At 64.4% G+C, this 19623-nt stretch overlaps 1 protein-coding gene across 1 annotated transcript; it reads left to right on the top strand.

Moving 5' to 3' along the window:
* Window positions 1-19566, top strand: BRSK1 (BR serine/threonine kinase 1). Its single transcript, XM_070063637.2, has 19 exons — window positions 1-544; window positions 1808-1902; window positions 2001-2086; window positions 3418-3558; window positions 7276-7392; window positions 7471-7504; window positions 7589-7657; window positions 11194-11340; window positions 11694-11725; window positions 12433-12603; window positions 12912-13009; window positions 13175-13334; window positions 13474-13534; window positions 13868-14237; window positions 14668-14716; window positions 14792-14915; window positions 15228-15423; window positions 17193-17282; window positions 19277-19566. The coding sequence occupies exons 1-19, from the start codon at window positions 409-411 to the stop codon at window positions 19432-19434; spliced, it is 2334 nt and encodes a 777-aa protein (XP_069919738.1). The 5' UTR covers window positions 1-408; the 3' UTR covers window positions 19435-19566.
* Window positions 19567-19623: the final 57 nt, after the last annotated feature.

Below are 19623 nucleotides of genomic sequence, written 5' to 3'. Positions count from 1 at the left end.
GGGGAGGCGGAGAGGAGGAGGAGGCGGAGGAGAGAGGGCGCGTGGGGGGGCGGGGGGGACCTCGGCCTGCAGCATCCGCCGGCCCGCACCTCAGACCCCCCCCCGGAGGGGGGAGGCGCAGGAAGGGGGGCCCGGCCAGGCTCGGGCTGGGGAGGGGGGGCCGCGCAGCCCCCCCGGCCATGCTGACTCCCGGGGCCTGACCCCCCCGCCCCGGGCCAGCCCCCCCTCCCCCAGCGCCGCGGCCCGCCGACTGGGGGGGCCCAGCCCAGCCCCCTGGGGACCCCCGGAGAGGTGGGGGGCAGCCGGGGGGGCCGGAACGGAGCGGTCGCCGGCCCCCACCGGAGGGACGGGGCGACCGGCCGCAGGGGGGGCGGCCGGGGGACCGGTCGGGCCGGGACCAAGGGCACCATGTCGTCCGGGGCCAAGGAGGGGGGCGGGGGCTCCCCTGCCTACCACCTCCCCCACCCACACCCACACCCACCCCAGCACGCCCAATATGTGGGCCCCTATCGGCTGGAGAAGACGCTGGGCAAAGGACAGACAGGTGAGCCTGGGGGAGGGGCATGCCTGGGGGGCCAGAGGGCCCCTCGTGGAGGAGTTGGCGTCCAGATTCCTGGGTCTCCAGGAGGGGGTACGGTGCAGACTCTGGGGCCCTAGAGGAGAGGGGGCTGGGGGCCTGGACTCCAGGACCTGAGGGAAGAGGGGCTGGGGGCCGGGACCCCTGGGTCTGAGGGAGGAGGGGCTGGGGATCTGGACCCCTAGGTCTGAGGGAGGAGGGGCTGGGGCCTGGACCCCTGGGTCCGAGGGAGGAGGGGCTGGGGCCTGGACCCCTGGGTCCGAGGGAGGAGGAGGCCGGGGTCTGGACTCCGGGGTCTGGGGGAGGAGGGGGCTTGAGTCTGGACCCCTGCATCTGGCTGGGGGGGGGGGTTGGTGACCCAAGTGCCCAGCCCCATGGGGCAGGGGCTGGAGGGCTCCAGGGCCAGGGCGGGGAGGGAGGCCGGGCTGCAGAGCCGAGGTGGTACTGCAGTACCGCCGCAGGCTGGGGTGGAGGTGCGTCCACTCTGAGGCGCCTGGCCTCCTTGGCCTGGGAGACAGCGAGTGCGGGTGACAGGGCCACCAGGTCATGGTCCACCTTCCCTGGCATGCCGGCCAGCGTGGGGTACCACCGTGGGTGGCCCTTCTTCGAGGAGTGGCCCCCGGAGGGGTCATCCTGGACCCTTGCTAACACAGGCTGGGGGGGGGGGCTGTGACTTACTTCCTGCCAGGGGGTGCTGGGTGGAGGTGAGGGGGCAGCTGACCCCGGGTGTCCCTGGCTGTGGGTCCTGGGCCTGAGACAGGGAGGCGCGAAGGTCAGAGGCCCACATCCTGGTGGTAAGAGAGGGACGATGCTGCTGACCTGAACTCCTGGGTTACGGGGCAGAAGCGGGTCAGAGGCCTGGACCCCACGCCCGGGGGAGGAGGGGCTGGGTCCGTGGCTTGGGTGGGCGGGGGTCTCAGGTCCTAAGGAGAGGAGCAGGCTCTGGGGCCAGCACATGCTAGGGCTGCCAGTGAAGCATCAGAAAAGGGGAGGAGGCTTCTGTGCTTGGCAGGAAGTGGAGCGTGGCTTGGGGAGGGCAGATGCCTGTTGTGGGGCGGTGGGGAGGAGATGCGGGGACTTCAGGGCTCAGGGGAGCGATGGGTTGAACTAGGAGTGCTGGGAGAAGCACAGGTGAGTGGCCAGGGAGGGCAGGGAGGGGAACGCGGGGGAAGCTGGGGGGCGACGGCGGACTCTGGGAGAACACCCTTCATCCCCAACCTGCGCCCCCAGGGCTGGTCAAACTTGGGGTCCACTGCATCACTGGTCAGAAGGTCGCCATCAAGATCGTGAACCGGGAGAAGCTGTCAGAGTCGGTGCTGATGAAGGTGCTGGGGTGGCGGGGCGGGAGTCCTGGGGGCCGGGGGCGAGGGCAGCGGCGGGAGGGGCCGTGCTGAGCCGCACCCCTGTGTGCCCCGCCCCTCAGGTGGAGCGGGAGATCGCCATTCTGAAACTCATCGAGCACCCGCACGTTCTCAAGCTGCACGACGTCTACGAGAACAAGAAATATTTGTAGGTATTTATAGACACCCAGCCCTCCCCCAGCCTCCCTCCCTCCCCCGGGCACTAGGGTGAGAGCCTTCCAGGAGCAAGGGCCGGGGGACCTCTGGGCTCTCCAGGGCTCAGTCGCTTTCCTGGTGCCCAGGATGCCCCTGGTACACACAGGTACCCCCTCCTTGTTCCCACGCTGGCCTGGGGCCAGGGCCCCCTTAGCAACGCAGCCCCAGCCCCTGAGACTACAGCACTACAAGACACTCTACCCCAGACCACCTGGATGCCCGGGGAAGCCCGAGGGGTCCTCCTGTACCCTCATCTGGGTGCCATAGCTGGACACCCCTACAATGGACCGCCTCGCCATTCTGAATCAGTGTCTCAGAGCCAGGAGGGGGGGATCCAGCTGTCCAAGCTCAGAGAATGAGGCTTTGTCCAACTCTGGTGACCCAAAGGACAGCTGGGCTGGGAAAGGGGACAGCCCTCCTGCCCCGTCCACTCAGTCCCCAAGATGAACTGGCTCCAACATTCATCAGATGCTGGCCCAGGCTTCCCCCTGCAGAAGCGGCCCAGGCCCCGGGTGCTCATGGGAATTGTAGTTCTCGGGCTTTGTCAGGTGTGGCCGCAGGGAGGGGCCGGTGTTAGGACAGGAACAGTTAGCGCTCCTACTCCACTGTCAGTGTCCAGAGGGCACGTGGGAGTCTGTGCCTCACATGTAGTCTCAGCCATCCAAGATCTCATAGAAATGGAGCCTTTGTGTCCCCATGAGTTGATGGGAATTAGAGTTTTAACCTCCGAGAGTCTGATGGGACTTGGAGTCTTTAGGATCCAGATGGCTGATGGGAATTGGGAGTCTGTCCCAGGGGCTCATGGGAGTTGGAAGTTTTTAACCTCTCACGGGATGATGGGAGTTGTAGTCTTACCTCCCAGAAGCTGACTTGGATTGATGCTCACTGTGATTGTTATTATTCGAGAATATGTGGGAATTTGAGGTTCTGCATCCAAGAGGTTTATGGAAATTAGAGGCTTGGCTTTCCAGGGGTTATGAAAATAGGAGGGTCTTCATTTCTCAGGCTCCTATGAGACTTGCGGTCTCTGACCTCCAGAGGAGTTTCTTTTTTAAAGTTAGAGTGCTACTGCCTCTGAATTCGACTGGGAGTCTCTCCCAGGAACTCATGGGAATTGGGGTCCCTGTCTCTCAGGGACCCTTGAGGACTGGGGTGTGGGGGGCTGGTCTCGTCCTCCCAAGGACTCATGGGAACTGGAGTCTCTTCCTCCTGGAGACTGATGGGAAGTGGAGTCTCCCAGCAGCCCCTTTGGTGCCTTCCAGCCCTCTGCCGCTCTGTCCCCAGGTACCTGGTCCTGGAGCACGTCTCTGGAGGTGAGCTCTTCGACTACCTGGTGAAGAAGGGGAGACTGACACCCAAGGAGGCCCGGAAGTTCTTCCGACAGATCGTGTCAGCTCTGGACTTCTGCCACAGCTACTCCATCTGGTGAGAGCACAGCCGACGGGGAGGTGAGCGGGGGCCGCCCACGGGCAGGCGTGGAAGGCTGAGTTGACGCCGGTGTGGTCAGCCCCAAAACGAAGCTTTCATCCTCGTTGAAGACATGTTGAGCTACAGCTCACAGGCCAGCCTCCCACCCTTTGGAAGCATACAATTCAGTGGTTTTTCAGATAGGCCGGTGTTGTGCGTCCCCACTGTAATTTTATGGCATTGTCGTCATCGTGTGCCCATGAAGCGGTCACTCCTCATTCTCCCCTGCCCACAGTCCCCTGGCAAGCACTAATCTGCTTTTTGTCCCTGCTTCACCACTTCTGGAATTTCATACCACTGGTCCTGTGTGGGGGCCTGCGGGCCTGCTTGCTTTCCCTCAACAAAATATCTTCAAGGCTCATCCATGCGGTCCCATGCGTCAGTGCTCCGTTATTTTTCACGGCCAGCTAATATTCCACTTGCGCCAGACCCCGTGTTGTTTATCTGTACATCCACTTTGGTTGCGTCACCTTCTAGGCTATTATGACTAGTTTGGACACGTACACAGGGACACTCACGGGTGAGTTTTTTGAGTACCTGTGCTTCCGGTTCTCTCAGGTATACATGTGTGACTGGAATTACTAAGTCAGAGGGTCACTCTGTCTTTGGCTGTTTTTCAAAGCGGCTTCAGCATTTTGCATTCCTGACAGCCATATATGAAGGTTCCCATCACTGCCGGTCCTCATCAACTGTTATTTTCTTTTGGATGATAGCCATTCTAGCAGGTGTGAAGTGCTAGCTCATGGTTTTGAGTTCCCTGATGATTTTTTGAAGGTTTATTTGAAAGGCAGAGAGAGAGAGAGAGAGAGAGGGAGAGAGAGGTCTTCCATCTGCTGGTTCACTCCCCAGATGGCCGCAATGGCCAGAGCTCTGCCAGTCTCAAGCCAGGAGCCAGGAGCTTCTTCCAGGTCTCCCACACATGTGCAGGGGCTCATGCACTTGGACTATCATCTACTACTCTCCCAGGCCACAGCAGAGAGCTGGATCGGAAGTGGAGCAGCCAGGACTCAAACCAGTGCCCATATGGGATGCCAGCACTGCAGGCAGCGGCTCTATCCACAGCGCCAGCCCCTCCCCCAATGATTTGTTATGTTGAGCATCTTTCCAGGTGCTTATTGGCCATTTATATATTTTATATTTTTAAGATTTATTTATTGGCCAGCGCCGCAGCTCACTAGGCTAATCCTCCGCCTTGTGGCGCCGGCACACCGGGTTCTAGTCCCAGTCGGGGCGCTGGATTCTGTCCTGGTTGCCCCTCTTCCAGGCCAGCTCTCTGCTGTGGCCCGGGAGTGCAGTGGAGGATGGCCCAGGTGCTTGGGCCCTGCACCCCATGGGAGACCAGGAGAAGCACCTGGCTGCTGCCTTCGGATCAGCGCGGTGCGCTGGCCGCAGTGCACCAGCCGCGGCGGCCATTGGAGGGTGAACCAACGGCAAAGGAAGACCTTTCTCTCTGTCTCTCTCTCTCACTGTCCACTCTGCCTGTCAAAAAAAAAAAAAAAAAAAAAGATTTATTTTAAAGGCAGAGTTACACAGAGAGAGAAGGAGAGTCAAGAGAGAGACAGACAGAGAGGTCTTCCATCTGCTGGTTCACTCCCCAGTTGGCGGCAACGGCCAGAACTGTGCCAATCTGAAGCCAGGAGCCAGGAGCTTCTTCAGGTCTCCCACATGGGTGCAGGGGCCCAAGGACTTGGGTCATCTTCTACTGCTTTGCCAGGCCATAGCAGAGAGCTGGATTGGAAGTGGGACTTGAACCGGCGCCCATATGGGACGCCGGCATCGTAGCTGGCAGCTTTACCCACTATGGCACAGTGCTGGTCCCCGAAACTTTTAAAGACTTATTTTATTTATTTGAAAGGCAGAGGTACAGAGAGAGAGAGATCTTCCACCCACTGTTCTCTCCCCACACGGTAGCAGTGGTCAGGGCTGGGCCAGGCTGAAGCCAGGACCCTGGAACGCCATCCTGGTCTCCCAGGTGGGTGTCAGGAACCAAGTGGGCCCCATCCACTGCTTTCCCAGGTGCATAAGCAGGGAGCTGGCTCCAAAGCAAACTAGCCGGGCTGGACCTGCCCCTACGTGAGATGCAGCAGCACAGGTGGTGGTGTGCCACGAGGACGCCAGTCTCACATATACATGTTTTGTAACAATGTCTTATAAAAATGAAAAAGCATATGATGTCGATGAGGTCCACTTGATTTTTTTTTTCTTGCATAGTTCATGATTTTTGTATCTTATTTAAGAAATCTTTGCCAGGGCCGGTGCTGTAGCATAACAGGTTAAGCCACCACCCATGACACCAGCACACTATATGGGCACTAGTTCATGTCCAAGTTCCTCCATTTCCGATGCCGCTCCCTGCTAATGCACCTGGGAAAGCAGCGGAAGACGGCCTGCACCCAGTGGGAGTCCTGGGAGACGCTCCTGGCTTCAGAGAACCACGGGGAATGAACCAGTGGATGGACGCTTTCTCTCTCTTGCTTGTCTCTTCCTCTCTGACTTTAAAATAAACAACTGAATCTTGAAAGAAAAAAAAAAAAAGGAAAGAGAAAGAAATCTTGGCCCAACTCAAGGCCCGAGGTGTCCGGTCTTTTCTTCTAGAAGTGGGAATCGTTCTTGCACATAGCCGTGGATGCACTTCAAGTTCGCTTTTCTCTGTGGTGTTGGGGAAGAACTGAGGCCTGTTCTTTGTGGACGAGCATTCCCGTGAATCACTTATATTTTCTCCCTTGGACTGTCTTCAAGACATTAAATAGGCAGTATTTGGGGCTGGCGTTGGCGTCGTGGTGAAACCGGTTAACCCTCCTGCATCAGAGCGCTGGTCCGAGTCCCAGCGCCCCGCTTCCGGTCCAGCTCCCTGTTAAGGTGCCCCGGAAAGCAGCACTTGATGGCCCAAGTGCTTGGGCCCCTGCCACTCTCTCGGGGGAGGAAAAGCCAGTAAATCAGTAGGCAGCATCTCTGCCTGTGGAGGCGCCAAACGGATCATCCTCCAGCTTGCAGCCTCCTTTGCCCCCTCCCTCGGGGACGCATTTTGGAGATGGGGAGGGGATGCAGGGGGGAGGGGCTGGGACTTGGGGTGGAGTCCGGCAGCGGGAAGAAGCTGCTGTTGACGGACTGTCGCAGCCCCGTCGTTGGGAGGTCTGACCGCTAGGGGGCGATATTCAACACAGTTCACAACAGCTATGACCCAGTTACCGCGGCCAAGCCTAGCGGGGAGAGTTGTGGAGTCCACCCCCCCACCAGGCATTAACCCTTAAACCTTGAGGAGCCCAGGGAGGACAGGGTCGCGGGGCAGGAACCAGTAGCCGGCCTGGGGTGGAAACACTTTTGTATTATTCTGCGTGGAAATATTCTGAGATTGTAAGAACCGGCTACCTCCCTTATCCACGTTTGCACATGCAATGCTCCAACGTCTGAGCTACGCAATGGCCAGTGTCTGGGATCTTGTAGGACATAACCCAGGCTTGGAGGAAGAAGCGGGGGCCCTGCCCTGAGTGATCCTGGGGGAGCCAGGGTGAGGGCGCCGGGCTTCCTCACACTCTCCTCTCACCGTGAGCCCTGCTGTTGACCGGCAGTCACTGATGTCCCCAGAAATGCCCCGCACTGTGAGCCGAGCCGGGAGCGGTGGGGGGCCTCCCAGGAGGCAGGTGTGACCGCCCCGCCCTGCCCCACCTGTCTCAGCCACAGAGACCTGAAGCCCGAGAACCTGCTCCTGGATGAGAAGAACAACATCCGCATTGCCGACTTCGGCATGGCGTCCCTGCAGGTGGGGGACAGCCTCCTGGAGACGAGCTGCGGGTGAGTGCGGTGGCCGCCCGAGCGGGGCAGGGTGGGGGCGAGCCCGCGGGGGCTCACGCGCCTGTCTCTGTGTCTCAGGTCGCCCCATTATGCGTGCCCAGAGGTGATCAAGGTGAGCGATGGGCAGGTGGAGGGAGCGAGCAGTGGAGGCGGCAGCGGGAGGAGGTTGCGGCTGACCACCCCCTCTCCCGGCCAGGGCGAGAAGTACGACGGGCGCCGGGCAGACATGTGGAGCTGTGGGGTCATCCTCTTCGCCCTGCTCGTGGTGAGACACCCTTGCTGGTCTGCTCCTGCTTCTAGAACAATCCCTCGTGGTGGGAGCGCAGAGTGCCATGTCCAGCCCCGCCCACCCCCGCACCACCCCTCAATATTTAACCCATGTTGGAGGTCTTGCATCAGCCAACAAAGATCCTGGGGCACCTGCTCTTTCAGTCGTAAAACTGCGGGACTGTCCCTGGGAAGGTGTAGGGTGCACGCCACCTGGTCCTGGGGACAAACTGGCAATACTGCAGTAGCTCTACAAGCAGGCTAGGGGCGGTCAGCCCAGCTCCTGCCACAGGGCCTTTGCACTGCCTCTTCGGGCTAAAACATTCTTCCACCTCAACTAGCTCCATTGCTCACCTAGTGAACAGCTGGAGGACTTCCTTCAGCTCTCAGTTCAAAGGTCACGTCTCCAGAAAGCCTCCCCTGGCCTCCTTCTCCCCCCCCCCGACGAGGTCAGGCCCCCTCCTCTCCCTGGCAGCCCGGAGGGTTGTCACCGTGCATGGCTCCTGAGTGGCAGCTGCCTTCCCTTCTCTGTGGTGAGCTCCATGCGATCGGAGACCGTGTCCGGGCTTTTCTTCTGCTTCATTTGGTTGGCTCGCCTCTGTCACCCCAGGCGTGGCACGTCGTGAGCCCCCATGAACACATGGGGTGACGAGCAGAGAAGTGGTGGCTGTTCGCAGCACATCATTTTATATCACTCGCTCAGCCAGCCTGGGTGTTGGGGGGGACTGGCCATGGGCACACGGCTGGTCAGGGGCAGGTGTCTCAGCCCCTGGGCTGTGTGATAGCCACCAGGGGCACCCAGCACTCCCTTCCGGGGGCCCAGAACCCCACAGGAGAGCAACACGGGTCTGGGGGGGGGGGTAGCCAAGAGCCCTCCGGGCCTCTGCCCCCATTCAGCAGGGGGTTAAAGCCCAGTCCTGGCGCCCGCCCAGCTGAATCCACGTCCCTGACGCCCCACCCTCAGCATGCGACTCCCTTCAGCCTGCAGGCCTCCATACCGTCCTGTGCGCGCTGGGGGCCCACAGGACCTGCGGTTCCAAGGCTCAAGTCGCGGTGCTCAGCAGCTCCGGGAGCCCGCGTGACAGGAGTAGCTATTATCTCACAGCCAGTCCTCGGCATCCGCGGTTTCTGTATTTGCAAATCAGGGCTCTCATCTGTAGCCCACAGTGCCTTCTCCAGGCGCTCTCCCCGCCCGCCGTGGCCGCGGCCGGGCAGAGCCGGGTCGCCTGCCCTCCGCCGGGGTTGAGCGCGGCCGCCTCCGCCCGCCCACGGAAGCTCTGGTCCCGCAAGCGCGCTGTGCAGTCCAGCGCCTCGGTTCTTGTGCGTGCTGGTCCTTTCTGTTGTCGATCCCGCCCAAGCGTGGCGGTAACCCGCGGTGCGGAGGCGCGGGTCCTGGGCGGCTTCCAGCGCCGTGGGCCGTGAGTGCGGCGGCAGGAAGCTGTGTCACAGGTGTCACACAAAGGGTTGACAGAAACCCTGCGCTGTCCTCGTACCCTGTCGCCCTCCCTGGGGGGCTCATTCTGTCCATTTGCAGAGAAGGGGAAATCGAGGCTGGGGCGAGCGCCTCAGGCATCCGCAGTCACACCCAGGCTTCCTGCCGCCGAGGTCCGCGTCCGCAGGCCTCGGATACCCGGAGAGGCCCTCAGAGGGTCACACGGCCACCTCCTCCGGGAGGCCCTCTCTGACTTCCTAGCTAAAGCCGGGCTCCAGGCCTTGGCTGCTCTTCATGAGCCCGCCCCCTGCCTGTCTGATGTGTGTGCCTCTCCCTCCAGGGCGTGACTGACACTCATCCAGCCCCCTGCTGGCCTGCTGGCCGGGGCCGCACGGGGGCAGGGACGTGGCCTGCTCCCTGCCCGCTCGCGTGGCTTGGTCAGAACCTGGGGTGCAGAGGGCGCAGTCAGCTGTCGCATGGGTCACAGCAGCTAGCGTGGTAACAAGCCTGTGGCGAAATCGTAAGGCACCCCAAATTCCGGTGGCGCATGTGGCACCCCGGTTAGCATTTCTAGGGAACTTTAAGGGGCCACAATTTAGTGTAGATTTTAGGGGGTCTTTTCCGATTTCAGGAGTCCCACGCGATCCTGGCGTCGGTACTACCAGGGCCGCCCTCAGAGCAGCGGCCGCGCCACCTGCCGGCGCTCGCCCCGCCGCGGCGGCAGAGCAGGAGGCAGCCCAAGGCCCGCGCTGGGTGCTGGCGCCCCGCCCGCTGTTCCTGGCGGCGGCGGTTTATCACCACAGGTTCCTTCCTGTAGGGGCAGGCGGCCTCTGCTGCCACGGGAGGCCACAGCCCGGGGTGGGCAGGGCCCTGCCCCGCCAGAGGCCTCTTCCAGCTTCCCTCCAGGGTCCGGCGACAGTGCTCGCTGCCCGTCTGCATCCTCGGAGCCGGCGGGCAGGGCAGAGGCCCACACGCGGCGCGCTCCTCATGTTGAATGAATGAATGACCGATGCACGGAGGGCAAACCTCTCCTTTTCCTTAGGAGCAGCCTCCAGGCTGCCACCACAGCCCTGCCGGGCCCTGCCCAGCCGCTCGGTGCCTCAGTTTCCCGCCTCCCGCTCCGGGGGCAGTGCGCACCGTCAGGGCCAGGCTCTGGGCTTGGGTTCAGGTTCGGGCTCCCGCTCCGGTTCGGGTTCGGGTTCAGGCTCCCGCTCTGGGGGCAGCGCGCACCGTCAGGGCCAGGCTCGGGCTCTGGGCTTGGGTTCAGGTTCGGGCTCCGGCTCTGGGCTCGGGTTCGGGCTCCGGCTTTGGGCTCAGGTTCGGGTTCGGGCTCCCGCTCCATCTCCCACTCCGGTGCGGGTTCGGGCTCCGGGCTCCGGCTCCCGCTCCTGCTCCATCTCCCGCTGCGGGGGCAGGGCGCACCGTCAGGGCCAGGTTCGGGCTCCGGCTTGGGCTCGGGCTCTGGGCTTGGGTTTGGGTTCGGGCTCCGGCTTGGGCTCCCGCTCCATCTCCCGCTCCGGGGGCAGGGCGCACTGTCAGGGCCAGGCTCAGGCTCTGGGCTTGGGTTCAGGTTCGGGCTCCCGCTCCATCTCCCGCTGCGGGGGCAGGGCGCACCGTCAGGGCCAGGTTCGGGCTCCGGCTTGGGCTCGGGCTCTGGGCTTGGGTTCGGGTTCGGGCTCCGGCTTGGGCTCCCGCTCCATCTCCCGCTCCGGGGGCAGGGCGCACCGTCAGGGCCAGGCTCGGGTTCGGGCTCTGGGCTTGGGTTCCGGCTCGGGCTCAGTTCGGGCTCCCGCTCCATCTCCCGCTCCGGTGCGGGTTCGGGTCCAGGCTTCAGCTCGGGCTCCCGCTCCGGGGGCAGGGCGCACCGTCAGGGCCAGGCTCAGGCTCGGGCTCCCGCTCCGGTGCGGGTTCGGGTCCAGGCTTCAGCTCGGGCTCCCGCTCCATCTCCCGCTCCGGGGGCAGGGCGCACCGTCAGGGCCAGGCTCAGGCTCGGGCTCCCGCTCCGGCTCGGGTGCGGGTTCGGGTCCAGGCTTCAGCTCGGGCTCGCACTCCCTCTCCGGCGCCGGCGCCGCCTGAGGCGTCCTGGTTTCTCCCGCCTGCAGGGGGCGCTGCCCTTCGACGACGACAACCTGCGGCAGCTGCTGGAGAAGGTGAAGCGCGGCGTGTTCCACATGCCGCACTTCATCCCGCCCGACTGCCAGAGCCTGCTGCGCGGCATGATCGAGGTGGAGCCCGAGAAGAGGCTCAGCGTGAGTCGGGGGCCGGGCAGGCGCCACCGCCCCTGCCGTCCACCCGCGCGGCGCGGCCCCGAGCCGGGAGGGCGCATGCGCACGCCGACTCCGCGGCGCGCGCGAAGGGAGCAGGGAGCCAGTGCGCATGCGGGAAGCCGGGGCGCCCGGTGCCAAGTTGTTGGACTGCGCATGAGCGGGGCCACGCGCTTGGCCGCCGCTAGGGGGAGCCATGACCCGACAGCCTGCCCCTGGGGTGGCTGTGGGGGGACTTTAGGGACCCCAGCAGCAGCCCCCTGGACTTGAATCGCGCGTCCACTGGTGCATACTGCGTTCGGCCTCACTTGTGCCTCTCTACAACCCGCCCCTCACAGCTGGAGCAAATTCAGAAACATCCCTGGTACCTGTGAGTATGGGGACTGCACCCTGGGGAGGAGGGGCAGGAGAGGAGGCTGGGCGGGACGCCGGGGCTCTGATGGCCGGGGCCCTGGTCTGAGGGAGGAGGCCGGGGCTCTGAATGACGAGGGGCCCTGGTCTGAGGGAGGAGGACGGGGCCGGGACCCCGGGTCTGAAGAAGGCTGGGGCTGGGACCGCTGGTCTGAGGGAGGAGACCGCGGCCGGGGCCCTGGTCTGAGGGAGGAGGCCGGGGCCGGGACCCCGGGTCTGAAGAAGGCTGGGGCTGGGACCACTGGTCTGAGGGAGGAGACCGCGGCCGGGGCCCTGGTCTGAGGGAGGAGGCCGGGGCCCGGACCGCTGGGTCTGAGGGAGGAGACCAGGACCGGGACCCCGGGTCTGAAGAAGGCTGGGGCTGGGACCCCGGGTCTGAGGGAGGAGGCCGGGGCCGAGAATGCTGGGTCTGAGCGAGGAGACAGGGGCCTGGACCTGGACCCCTGGGTCTGAAGAAGGCTGGGGCCGGGGCCCCTGGTCTGAGGGAGGAGGGCTGGGCCTGGACCCCTGGGTCTGAGGGAGGAGGGGCTGGGACCTGGACCCCTGGGTCTGAGGGAGGAGGTGGGGCCGGGACCCCTGGGTCTGAGGGAGGAGTCAGGGCCGGGCGGGACCCCTGGTCTGAGGGAGGAGGAGGCCCGGTTCCGAAGTCCTTCTCCCCGTCCGCAGGGGCGGGAAACACGAGCCGGACCCGTGCCTGGAGCCAGCCCCCGGCCGCCGGGTGGCCATGCGGAGTCTGCCGTCCAACGGGGAGCTGGACCCGGACGTGCTGGAGAGCATGGCGTCGCTGGGCTGCTTCCGGGACCGCGAGCGGCTGCACCGCGAGCTGCGCAGCGAGGAGTAAGCCCCCCGCCCCCCCATCCCCGCGGCCCCGGGAGCGGGCCCCGCAGCTCCCCCGGCAGCCGGCAGGGGGCGCGCCGGCGCAGCCCGAGGGGGCGTGGCTTCCGCCCGCGCTGAGAGAGGCTGACAGACGCACCTTGGTAGCACCGCCAAGCAGGGCGCCCGGGTGGCATGGGTGTTACCGAGTGGAAGGGGCTGGGTGCCCGGCCACGCCGACAGCCGGGCAGCCAGCCGCAGCCGCGGGGCCGGGCTCGTGTCCTGCGGGTGCTGACGGCAGCCCCCTCCTGCCTCCCCAAACCCGCACTTAGGGAAAACCAAGAGAAGATGATCTATTACCTGCTTTTGGACCGGAAGGAGCGGTATCCCAGCTGCGAGGACCAGGATCTGCCTCCCCGGAACGATATTGGTGCGCAGGCGAGGCTGGGGGTCGACCCCTGGGGCTCCCGAGGGAGGAGAGGCCACGAGCGCCGGCGGCCAGGGCGACCCCTGCACGCTCGGGCCCCGTCTCCCCGCCTGTGTGCGGTCGCACAGCGGCGTCCGGGGGGCCCAGCGTGGACACTGTCGTCCTCAGACCCGCCCCGGAAGCGCGTGGACTCCCCCATGCTCAGCCGGCACGGGAAGCGGCGGCCAGAACGCAAGTCCATGGAGGTCCTGAGCGTCACGGACGCGGGCGGTGGCGGCTCCCCGGTGCCCACGCGCCGGGCCCTGGAGATGGCTCAGCACAGCCAGAGGTGGGAGCCCGGCCCGGGCGGGCCACAGTTGGGGTTCCGGCCCCGCCCCGCCTCCGCCTGCACGGCCTGCGGGGGCGAGGGGGCTGCGGCTCGGACCCGCACCCCTGACGCCTTGTCTCTCCATCCGTCCTGCGAGCAGGTCCCGCAGCGTCAGTGGGGCGTCCACCGGCCTGTCCTCCAGCCCTCTGAGCAGCCCAAGGGTAAGGGCGGGACCCTGCGAGCTGGAGGGGTACGGGGTGCCCTATCGCTGCCCCAGAAGTGAGCCCGAGGAACCACACCCCCAGGTGGCCCCCTCAGCCATTGCCCGAGTCCTGCATTCATTTAATTGAGCACCTGCTGTGTACCGGTCCCTCTGCTGGGCGCTGAGCATCCCGGGAAGAGGCCCAGGCCTGTTAGCCGTGGGGCTGGCCGTGGGGCCTACTTGTACTACAAGTTCCAGCATGCCTCGGGGCCAGACTCTGCGAATGCGGGCGAGTGGGGCTCCCAGAGTCTCCTGGGCATTGTAGTCCTCACCTGTCCGCGCCTCTCCACAGAGTCCTGTCTTTTCCTTCTCGCCGGAACCCGGGGCTGGAGACGAGGCCCGAGGCGGGGGCTCTCCGACTTCCAAAACGCAGACGCTGCCTTCTCGGGGCCCCAGGGGTGGGGGCGCCGGGGAGCAGCCCCCGCCCCCAAGCGCCCGCTCCACACCCCTGCCCGGCCCTCCAGGCTCCCCGCGCTCCTCGGGGGGCACCCCCTTGCACTCGCCTCTGCACACGCCCCGAGCCAGTCCAACCGGGACCCCCGGGACAACACCGCCCCCCAGCCCAGGCGGCGGCGTCGGGGGAGCCGCCTGGAGGAGTCGTCTCAACTCCATCCGGAACAGCTTCCTGGGCTCCCCGCGTTTCCATCGGCGCAAGATGCAGGGTACGGGGTCTCTGCAGGACGCAGGGGCTTCTGGGGACGACCGCGCTGGGGCCTCGCGTTCCTGGAGAGGAGGGTGTGGAAAGAAGTGTCAGAGCAGAAATCCATGCTGGGGAGAGAGGAGGGGCCGCTTCCGGGCGTGCCCTGCTGTGGGCTGCATCACCTTCCCATTGGTCCATGGCTTCACGAGCCCCGCCTCAAGGGGCGTGGCCTAACCAGTTGGCCCTCCCTAGGAGAAACAGGAGGCGGCGGGGGGGGGGGGTTCGGCCACCCGGAAATGAACAAGCACAGAGCCAGGTGGGGTTCAGGTGAACAGGCTCCGAGCCAGGTGGGGTTCAGGTGAACAGGCTCGGGGGTCTGGGAGCCAGGAGGAGGTGAGGGCTGGCTCCGGAGGCGGGGCAGGCGTTGACCACGTTTCCCCCGCCCCATCCAGTCCCTACCGCGGAGGAGATGTCCAGCTTGACGCCAGAGTCCTCTCCGGAGTGAGTGTGGCGCGAGGGGCGGCCAGGGCCGGGGAGGCTGACCCCAGAGCCCCGCTGACCCTCTCCTCCCGCCAGGCTGGCCAAGCGGTCCTGGTTCGGGAACTTCATCTCCCTGGACAAAGAAGAGCAGATCTTCCTCGTGCTGAAGGACAAACCTCTCAGCAGCATCAAAGCGGACATCGTCCACGCCTTCCTGTCGGTGAGGGCCTGCGTCCCTGGCCGCCGCCGCCCGGCGGCCCCGGGGCTCACAGCCTCAACACGGCCTGGCTTCCCCGGGCTGGTGGGACTGCAGCTTTCCAGCCAGAGCTGGGGGGCAAGAGGGCTTGTCCTCCCTGAGATACCAGCATCGAGAATACTACAAGTCCCAGCAGGCAGTGGGGCCCCCCAAGGCCTTTTCTGTCACTCTTCCCGCGACGTGGCTGCTGGGACTTGTAGTTCCTGGGGCAGAGCCGGCTGCAGGATGGTCTGGCCTGCTTGGGCTCAGCCTGCCCCGTGTCCCAACCTTCCGCAGATCCCCAGCCTGAGTCACAGTGTGCTGTCCCAGACCAGCTTCAGGGCCGAGTACAAGGCCAGCGGCGGCCCCTCCGTCTTCCAGAAGCCCGTCCGCTTCCAGGTGGACATCAGCTCCTCCGAGGGCCCGGAGCCCTCCCCCCGACGGGACGGCGGCGGCGGCGGCATCTACTCGGTCACTTTCACTCTCATCTCTGGTGAGTCCCCGTCTCCGACCCTGAGCGAGGAGCGTGGCCCAGGGCAGGGGAGCAGTGAGGGCTTGGCTGTTGACTCCATGAGTGCCCACCTCCCGCAGACCCCCACACCCGTCCCTTGGCCGTTCCGGCAACATTTAATGGGTGTTTAGGCGGTAAGTGATGAACGCCTGTTTCCACGGAAACTGCCAAGCAGCCTCAGCCGTGTCAGTGAGCGCCCAGGTTACGGAGCCGGAATCGAGTCCTGGAGACATAACCGCACTCCTGATCGCGCAAGAGAGCAGACCTCTTGCCACTACTTTTTTTTTTTTTTAAGATTTATTTATTTTTATTGTATTTGAAAGTCAGAGTTACACAGAGAGAGGAGGGACAGAGAGAGGGAGAGGTCTTCCATCTGCTGGTTCACTCCTCAGATGGCTGCAACGGCCGGAGCTGCACCAATCCGAAGCCAGGAGCCAGGAGCTTCTTCTGGGTCTCCCACGTGGGTGCAGGGGCCCCAGCACTTGGGCCATCTGCTACTGCTTTCCCAGGCCATAGCAGAGAGCTGGATCAGAAGAGGAGCAGCCGGGTCTTGAGCCGGCGCCCATATGGGATGCCAGTGCTTAAGGCCAAGGTGTTAACCCGCTGTGCCACAGTGCCGGCCCTCTTGCCACTACTTTAAGCTTGTAAATCAGAAGGGCAGAGTCGTGGCATGCTGCTCGAGACACCAGTCCTGCCCCCGGGGTAGACATCACCAATCAATCTCAGCACTTCCTCCTGGAGTTCAGCTTTAGCCTCCGGAACTTTAACTCCAGAGTGCCAGTCTGGGCCTGGCTTCAGCCCCCTGTCCAGCCTCCTGCCGGCAGAGACCTGGACGGTGCTGATGGCTCCAGTGCCTGGGCTCCTGCCACCCACATCAGAGACCTGGGTTGAGTTCCCTGCTCTTGGCATCAACCCAGCCCAGTCGTGGCCGTGTGTGGGCATTTGGGGGAGTGGACCGGCAGAGGGAAGATCTGCCTGTCGCTCTGTCTCTCAAATTGGAAAGCAAAAAATGGCTTAAAAAAAAAAGTTGCCACAAGAGATGAGACCGCAGAAATGCCTCGCCTCCGTTTCGGCGCAGTCCCGAGTCTGACAGTGAGCTTGAATGACTTGTCCCCAGCCTTGTCCTCTCCTTGTCCCCAGCCTTCGCGTCATGCCCGGGGTCCATCCCCAGAACAAGTGGTGGCTTTCATCCCCCGCTTCTGCTAATAAGCAGACATTTCTGAATTTTAAGGGTTTTTTCCCCTCTCTCATTTACGTTTCCTACATTTCTGGATCTCCAGGGCCTGGATGAGACACTAACAAGCGCCAGCACCTATTTAAATAGAACCCAGGGGTAGGCATTTGTGAAGGGTTGAGGCGCGGCTTCGGGGCACCGGTCTCACCTCCACGTGGCCCACTGAGCCCGGGTCCCCTCCCACTCCCACTCCCTGCAGATGCGCACCCTGGGGGCAGCAGGCATGGCTCACGAAGCTGGGCCCCAGCACCCGCGTGCCAGACCTCCATTGAGTTCCGGCTCCAGCCTTGGTCCCCGGCCGCTGTGCACGTTCAGGGAGTGGGCCCGTGCACGGGAACGCGCCCTGAAATAGGCTTCAGAGATCAGTTGCCCGGGGTCGACATTGTTCCTTACGAAGCTGCACAGACCCACTTGCAGGACCGGGTGGGAAGTGGCGGCCGGGAGGAGGGGCTGGATCTGCGGCTGGGGGTCCGTCCCTGCCCCAGCCCTGTGCGTGTCCCACCCCTCTGTCCCGCAGGCCCCAGCCGCCGCTTCAAACGCGTGGTGGAGACCATCCAGGCTCAGCTGCTCAGCACGCACGACCAGCCCTCCGTGCAGGCCCTGGCAGGTGGGCGTCGGGGAGGGGCGGCTGTCTTGCTGAGGCCTCGACCTGCAGAGCTGTGAGCAGCTTCGCCAGGACGGGAGCCCGTGCTGGGGGGGAAGGGGGCGTCTAGGCCCGAGGGCTCAGGACCCCAGCCACCCCCGGGGTTCTGCGTGCCGCCTTCCGTCTGCGGTGGGGATCAGCAGGTGGCGCCATCTGCAGGAGTCCTGTGCACTGGCCGGGTCACCCGGGCCCAGTGGTCCTTAGCAACCAGGGCAGTGGGAAGCTCGGTTGGGGGGGCTAAGCCCTAGTTGCCAAGGAGTGGAATTCCCTAGCAACCGGGGGCCGGGGAGAGGCCGAGCTCCAGCTGGGGTTTGTGGCTAAAGCGTCTTGGCCTGTTCGGCTGTGAGAAGAAAATACCACGGGCCAGGTGGTTGGAGATGACTGACAGGCAGGGTTGGGCCTGGAGCCCTGGATGCGAGGGAGGGGCCGCCACCCGTGCCTGGCCCGGCCCTACTTTCCCGTTGGTGGATGGCGCCCTCTCACCCTCCCGTGGTGGCAGAGGTGAGGGAGCTCCCTGGGGCCTCTGAAAGGGCACCAGTGACATCCAGGAGGGCTGCCCCCTCGCGGCGCGGCCCCGTGATTTCCGGGCCGGAAACAGGGACACTGAAAACAGCAGGTGCTGCCCCAGCAACCGGCAACAGCGAGGGGAGGGGCGGAGGGCGCCACAGCCTCCCAGGGCCGGTCCCCTCTGACCAGCAGCCGGAGAACGGAGCCCCGGAGTCAGGTCCTGTGCTTGGGCGCGGTGACCCCTGACAGGGCCAGTCTTGGCCGTGTTGGTTTTTTTAACTGGCAGAGTTTTTTTTGACAGGCAGAGTGGACAGTGAGAGAGAGAGACAGAGAGAAAGGTATTCCTTCTGTTGGTTCACCCCCCAAATGGCTGTCATGGCCAGCGCTGCGCTGATCCGATGGCAGGAGCCAGGTGCTTCTCCTGGTCTCCCATGGGGTGCGGGGCCCAAGCACTTGGGCCATCCTCCACTGCCTTCCCAGGCCACAGCAGAGAGCTGGCCTGGAAGAGGGGCAACCAGGACAGAATCCGGCGCCCCGACCAGGACTAGAACCCGGGGTGCTGGCGCCACAGGCGGAGGATTAGCCTAGTGAGCCACGGTACCGCCCCGTGTTGGTTTCTGGTGGCCGGAACAATGCAGCTCTATGACCAGCAGGCCACAGCTCCCACTGGCCTGACGTCAGGTGTCCCCAGGGCTATGCTGTGTCTGGTCTTTCCTGGCTCCAGGCTGCTGTGCCCCAGGGCTCCTCCCCCATTGGTGCCAGCAAGGCCACGCCCCCTCTGACCCTACCCCGGCTGCAGACCTCAGCGCCTCCAGGGTCAGGGCCCTGGGGCCACCTGGCCCGCCCAGGCTGGGGAGGGCGAGGGGCGAGGGCTGCTGTGCAGTGCTCAGGGCGCCCCGACGGGGTTATCCACAGTGCCCAGGTGGGAGAAACCCGCGTTCTGTTCTGGTTGCTAGGGGCAACCAGACAGCAAATTAGGCCCACTGGACCCTGTTACCAAGGAAAGCTGACCTTAGCAACCAGGGCCCCCCAACGGGCCGCACCATTACGCACCAGTCTTTATTTATTTTAAGATTTATTTACTTATTTGAAAGTCAGAGTTAACAGCAAGGGAGCTAACGATGGAGGTGATCTTGCGTCCCCCAGTTCAGTCTGCAGAGGCCTGGGGGCCGGCCTCAGAGTGTGCTGAAAACAGACGTTGCTATGGCAGCGAGGCCCCTCTGCCCCCCAGCTGGGGACACCTAGCCTGTGCCTGGATGGACTCTGGAGCCCATGATAAGGAGCCAGGGTGTGTCCCCGGGACTGTGGGACTCCGGGAGCCAGGGTGTGTCCCCGGACTTGTGGGACTCCGGGAGCCAGCGATAAGGAGCTGGGATAAGGAGAAGGGGACGGCCGCCATCCCGGGGCTACTGACTCCCGGCCAGGGCGAGGATACCTCCCTCTCCCTGCAGACGAGAAGAACGGGGCTCAGACCCGGCCTGCCGGCACCCCACCCCGAAGCCTGCAGCCCCCGCCCGGCCGCCCAGACCCCGAGCTGAGCAGCTCTCCCCGCCGAGGCCCACCTAAGGACAAGAAGCTCCTGGCCACCAACGGGACCCCTCTGCCCTGACCCCAGGGGGCCGGGGAGGGAGGGGGCCCCTCCTCCCCCTTCCCTGCCCCCCAACTGTGAATCTGTAAATAAGGCCCAAGGAGTATGACGGGAGGGGGGACACACACCGGCCTTGCCCTGCAGGGATGGGGCTCCAGGGGCCGTGCCCAGTGGGGGGAGGTTCTGGGGGAACAGGGGCGGGGGAGTCGT

Source organism: Oryctolagus cuniculus, chromosome 18, assembly GCF_051225735.1.
Source record: "Oryctolagus cuniculus isolate XC-2025 breed Fujian yellow rabbit chromosome 18, ASM5122573v1, whole genome shotgun sequence".
Classification (NCBI taxonomy): Eukaryota; Metazoa; Chordata; class Mammalia; order Lagomorpha; family Leporidae; genus Oryctolagus; species Oryctolagus cuniculus.
This window is presented reverse-complemented; position numbering and strand designations above follow the sequence as displayed.

Coding starts and splice junctions, on each gene's coding strand:
- BRSK1 (XM_070063637.2), top strand. CDS start 409: ATGTCGTCCGGGGCCAAGGAGGGGGGCGGGGGCTCCCCTGCCTACCAC. Junction 11,341..11,693: donor AGCCCGAGAAGAGGCTCAGC/GTGAGTCGGGGG, acceptor CGCCCCTCACAG/CTGGAGCAAATTCAGAAACA. Junction 14,238..14,667: donor CCATCGGCGCAAGATGCAGG/GTACGGGGTCTC, acceptor CGCCCCATCCAG/TCCCTACCGCGGAGGAGATG.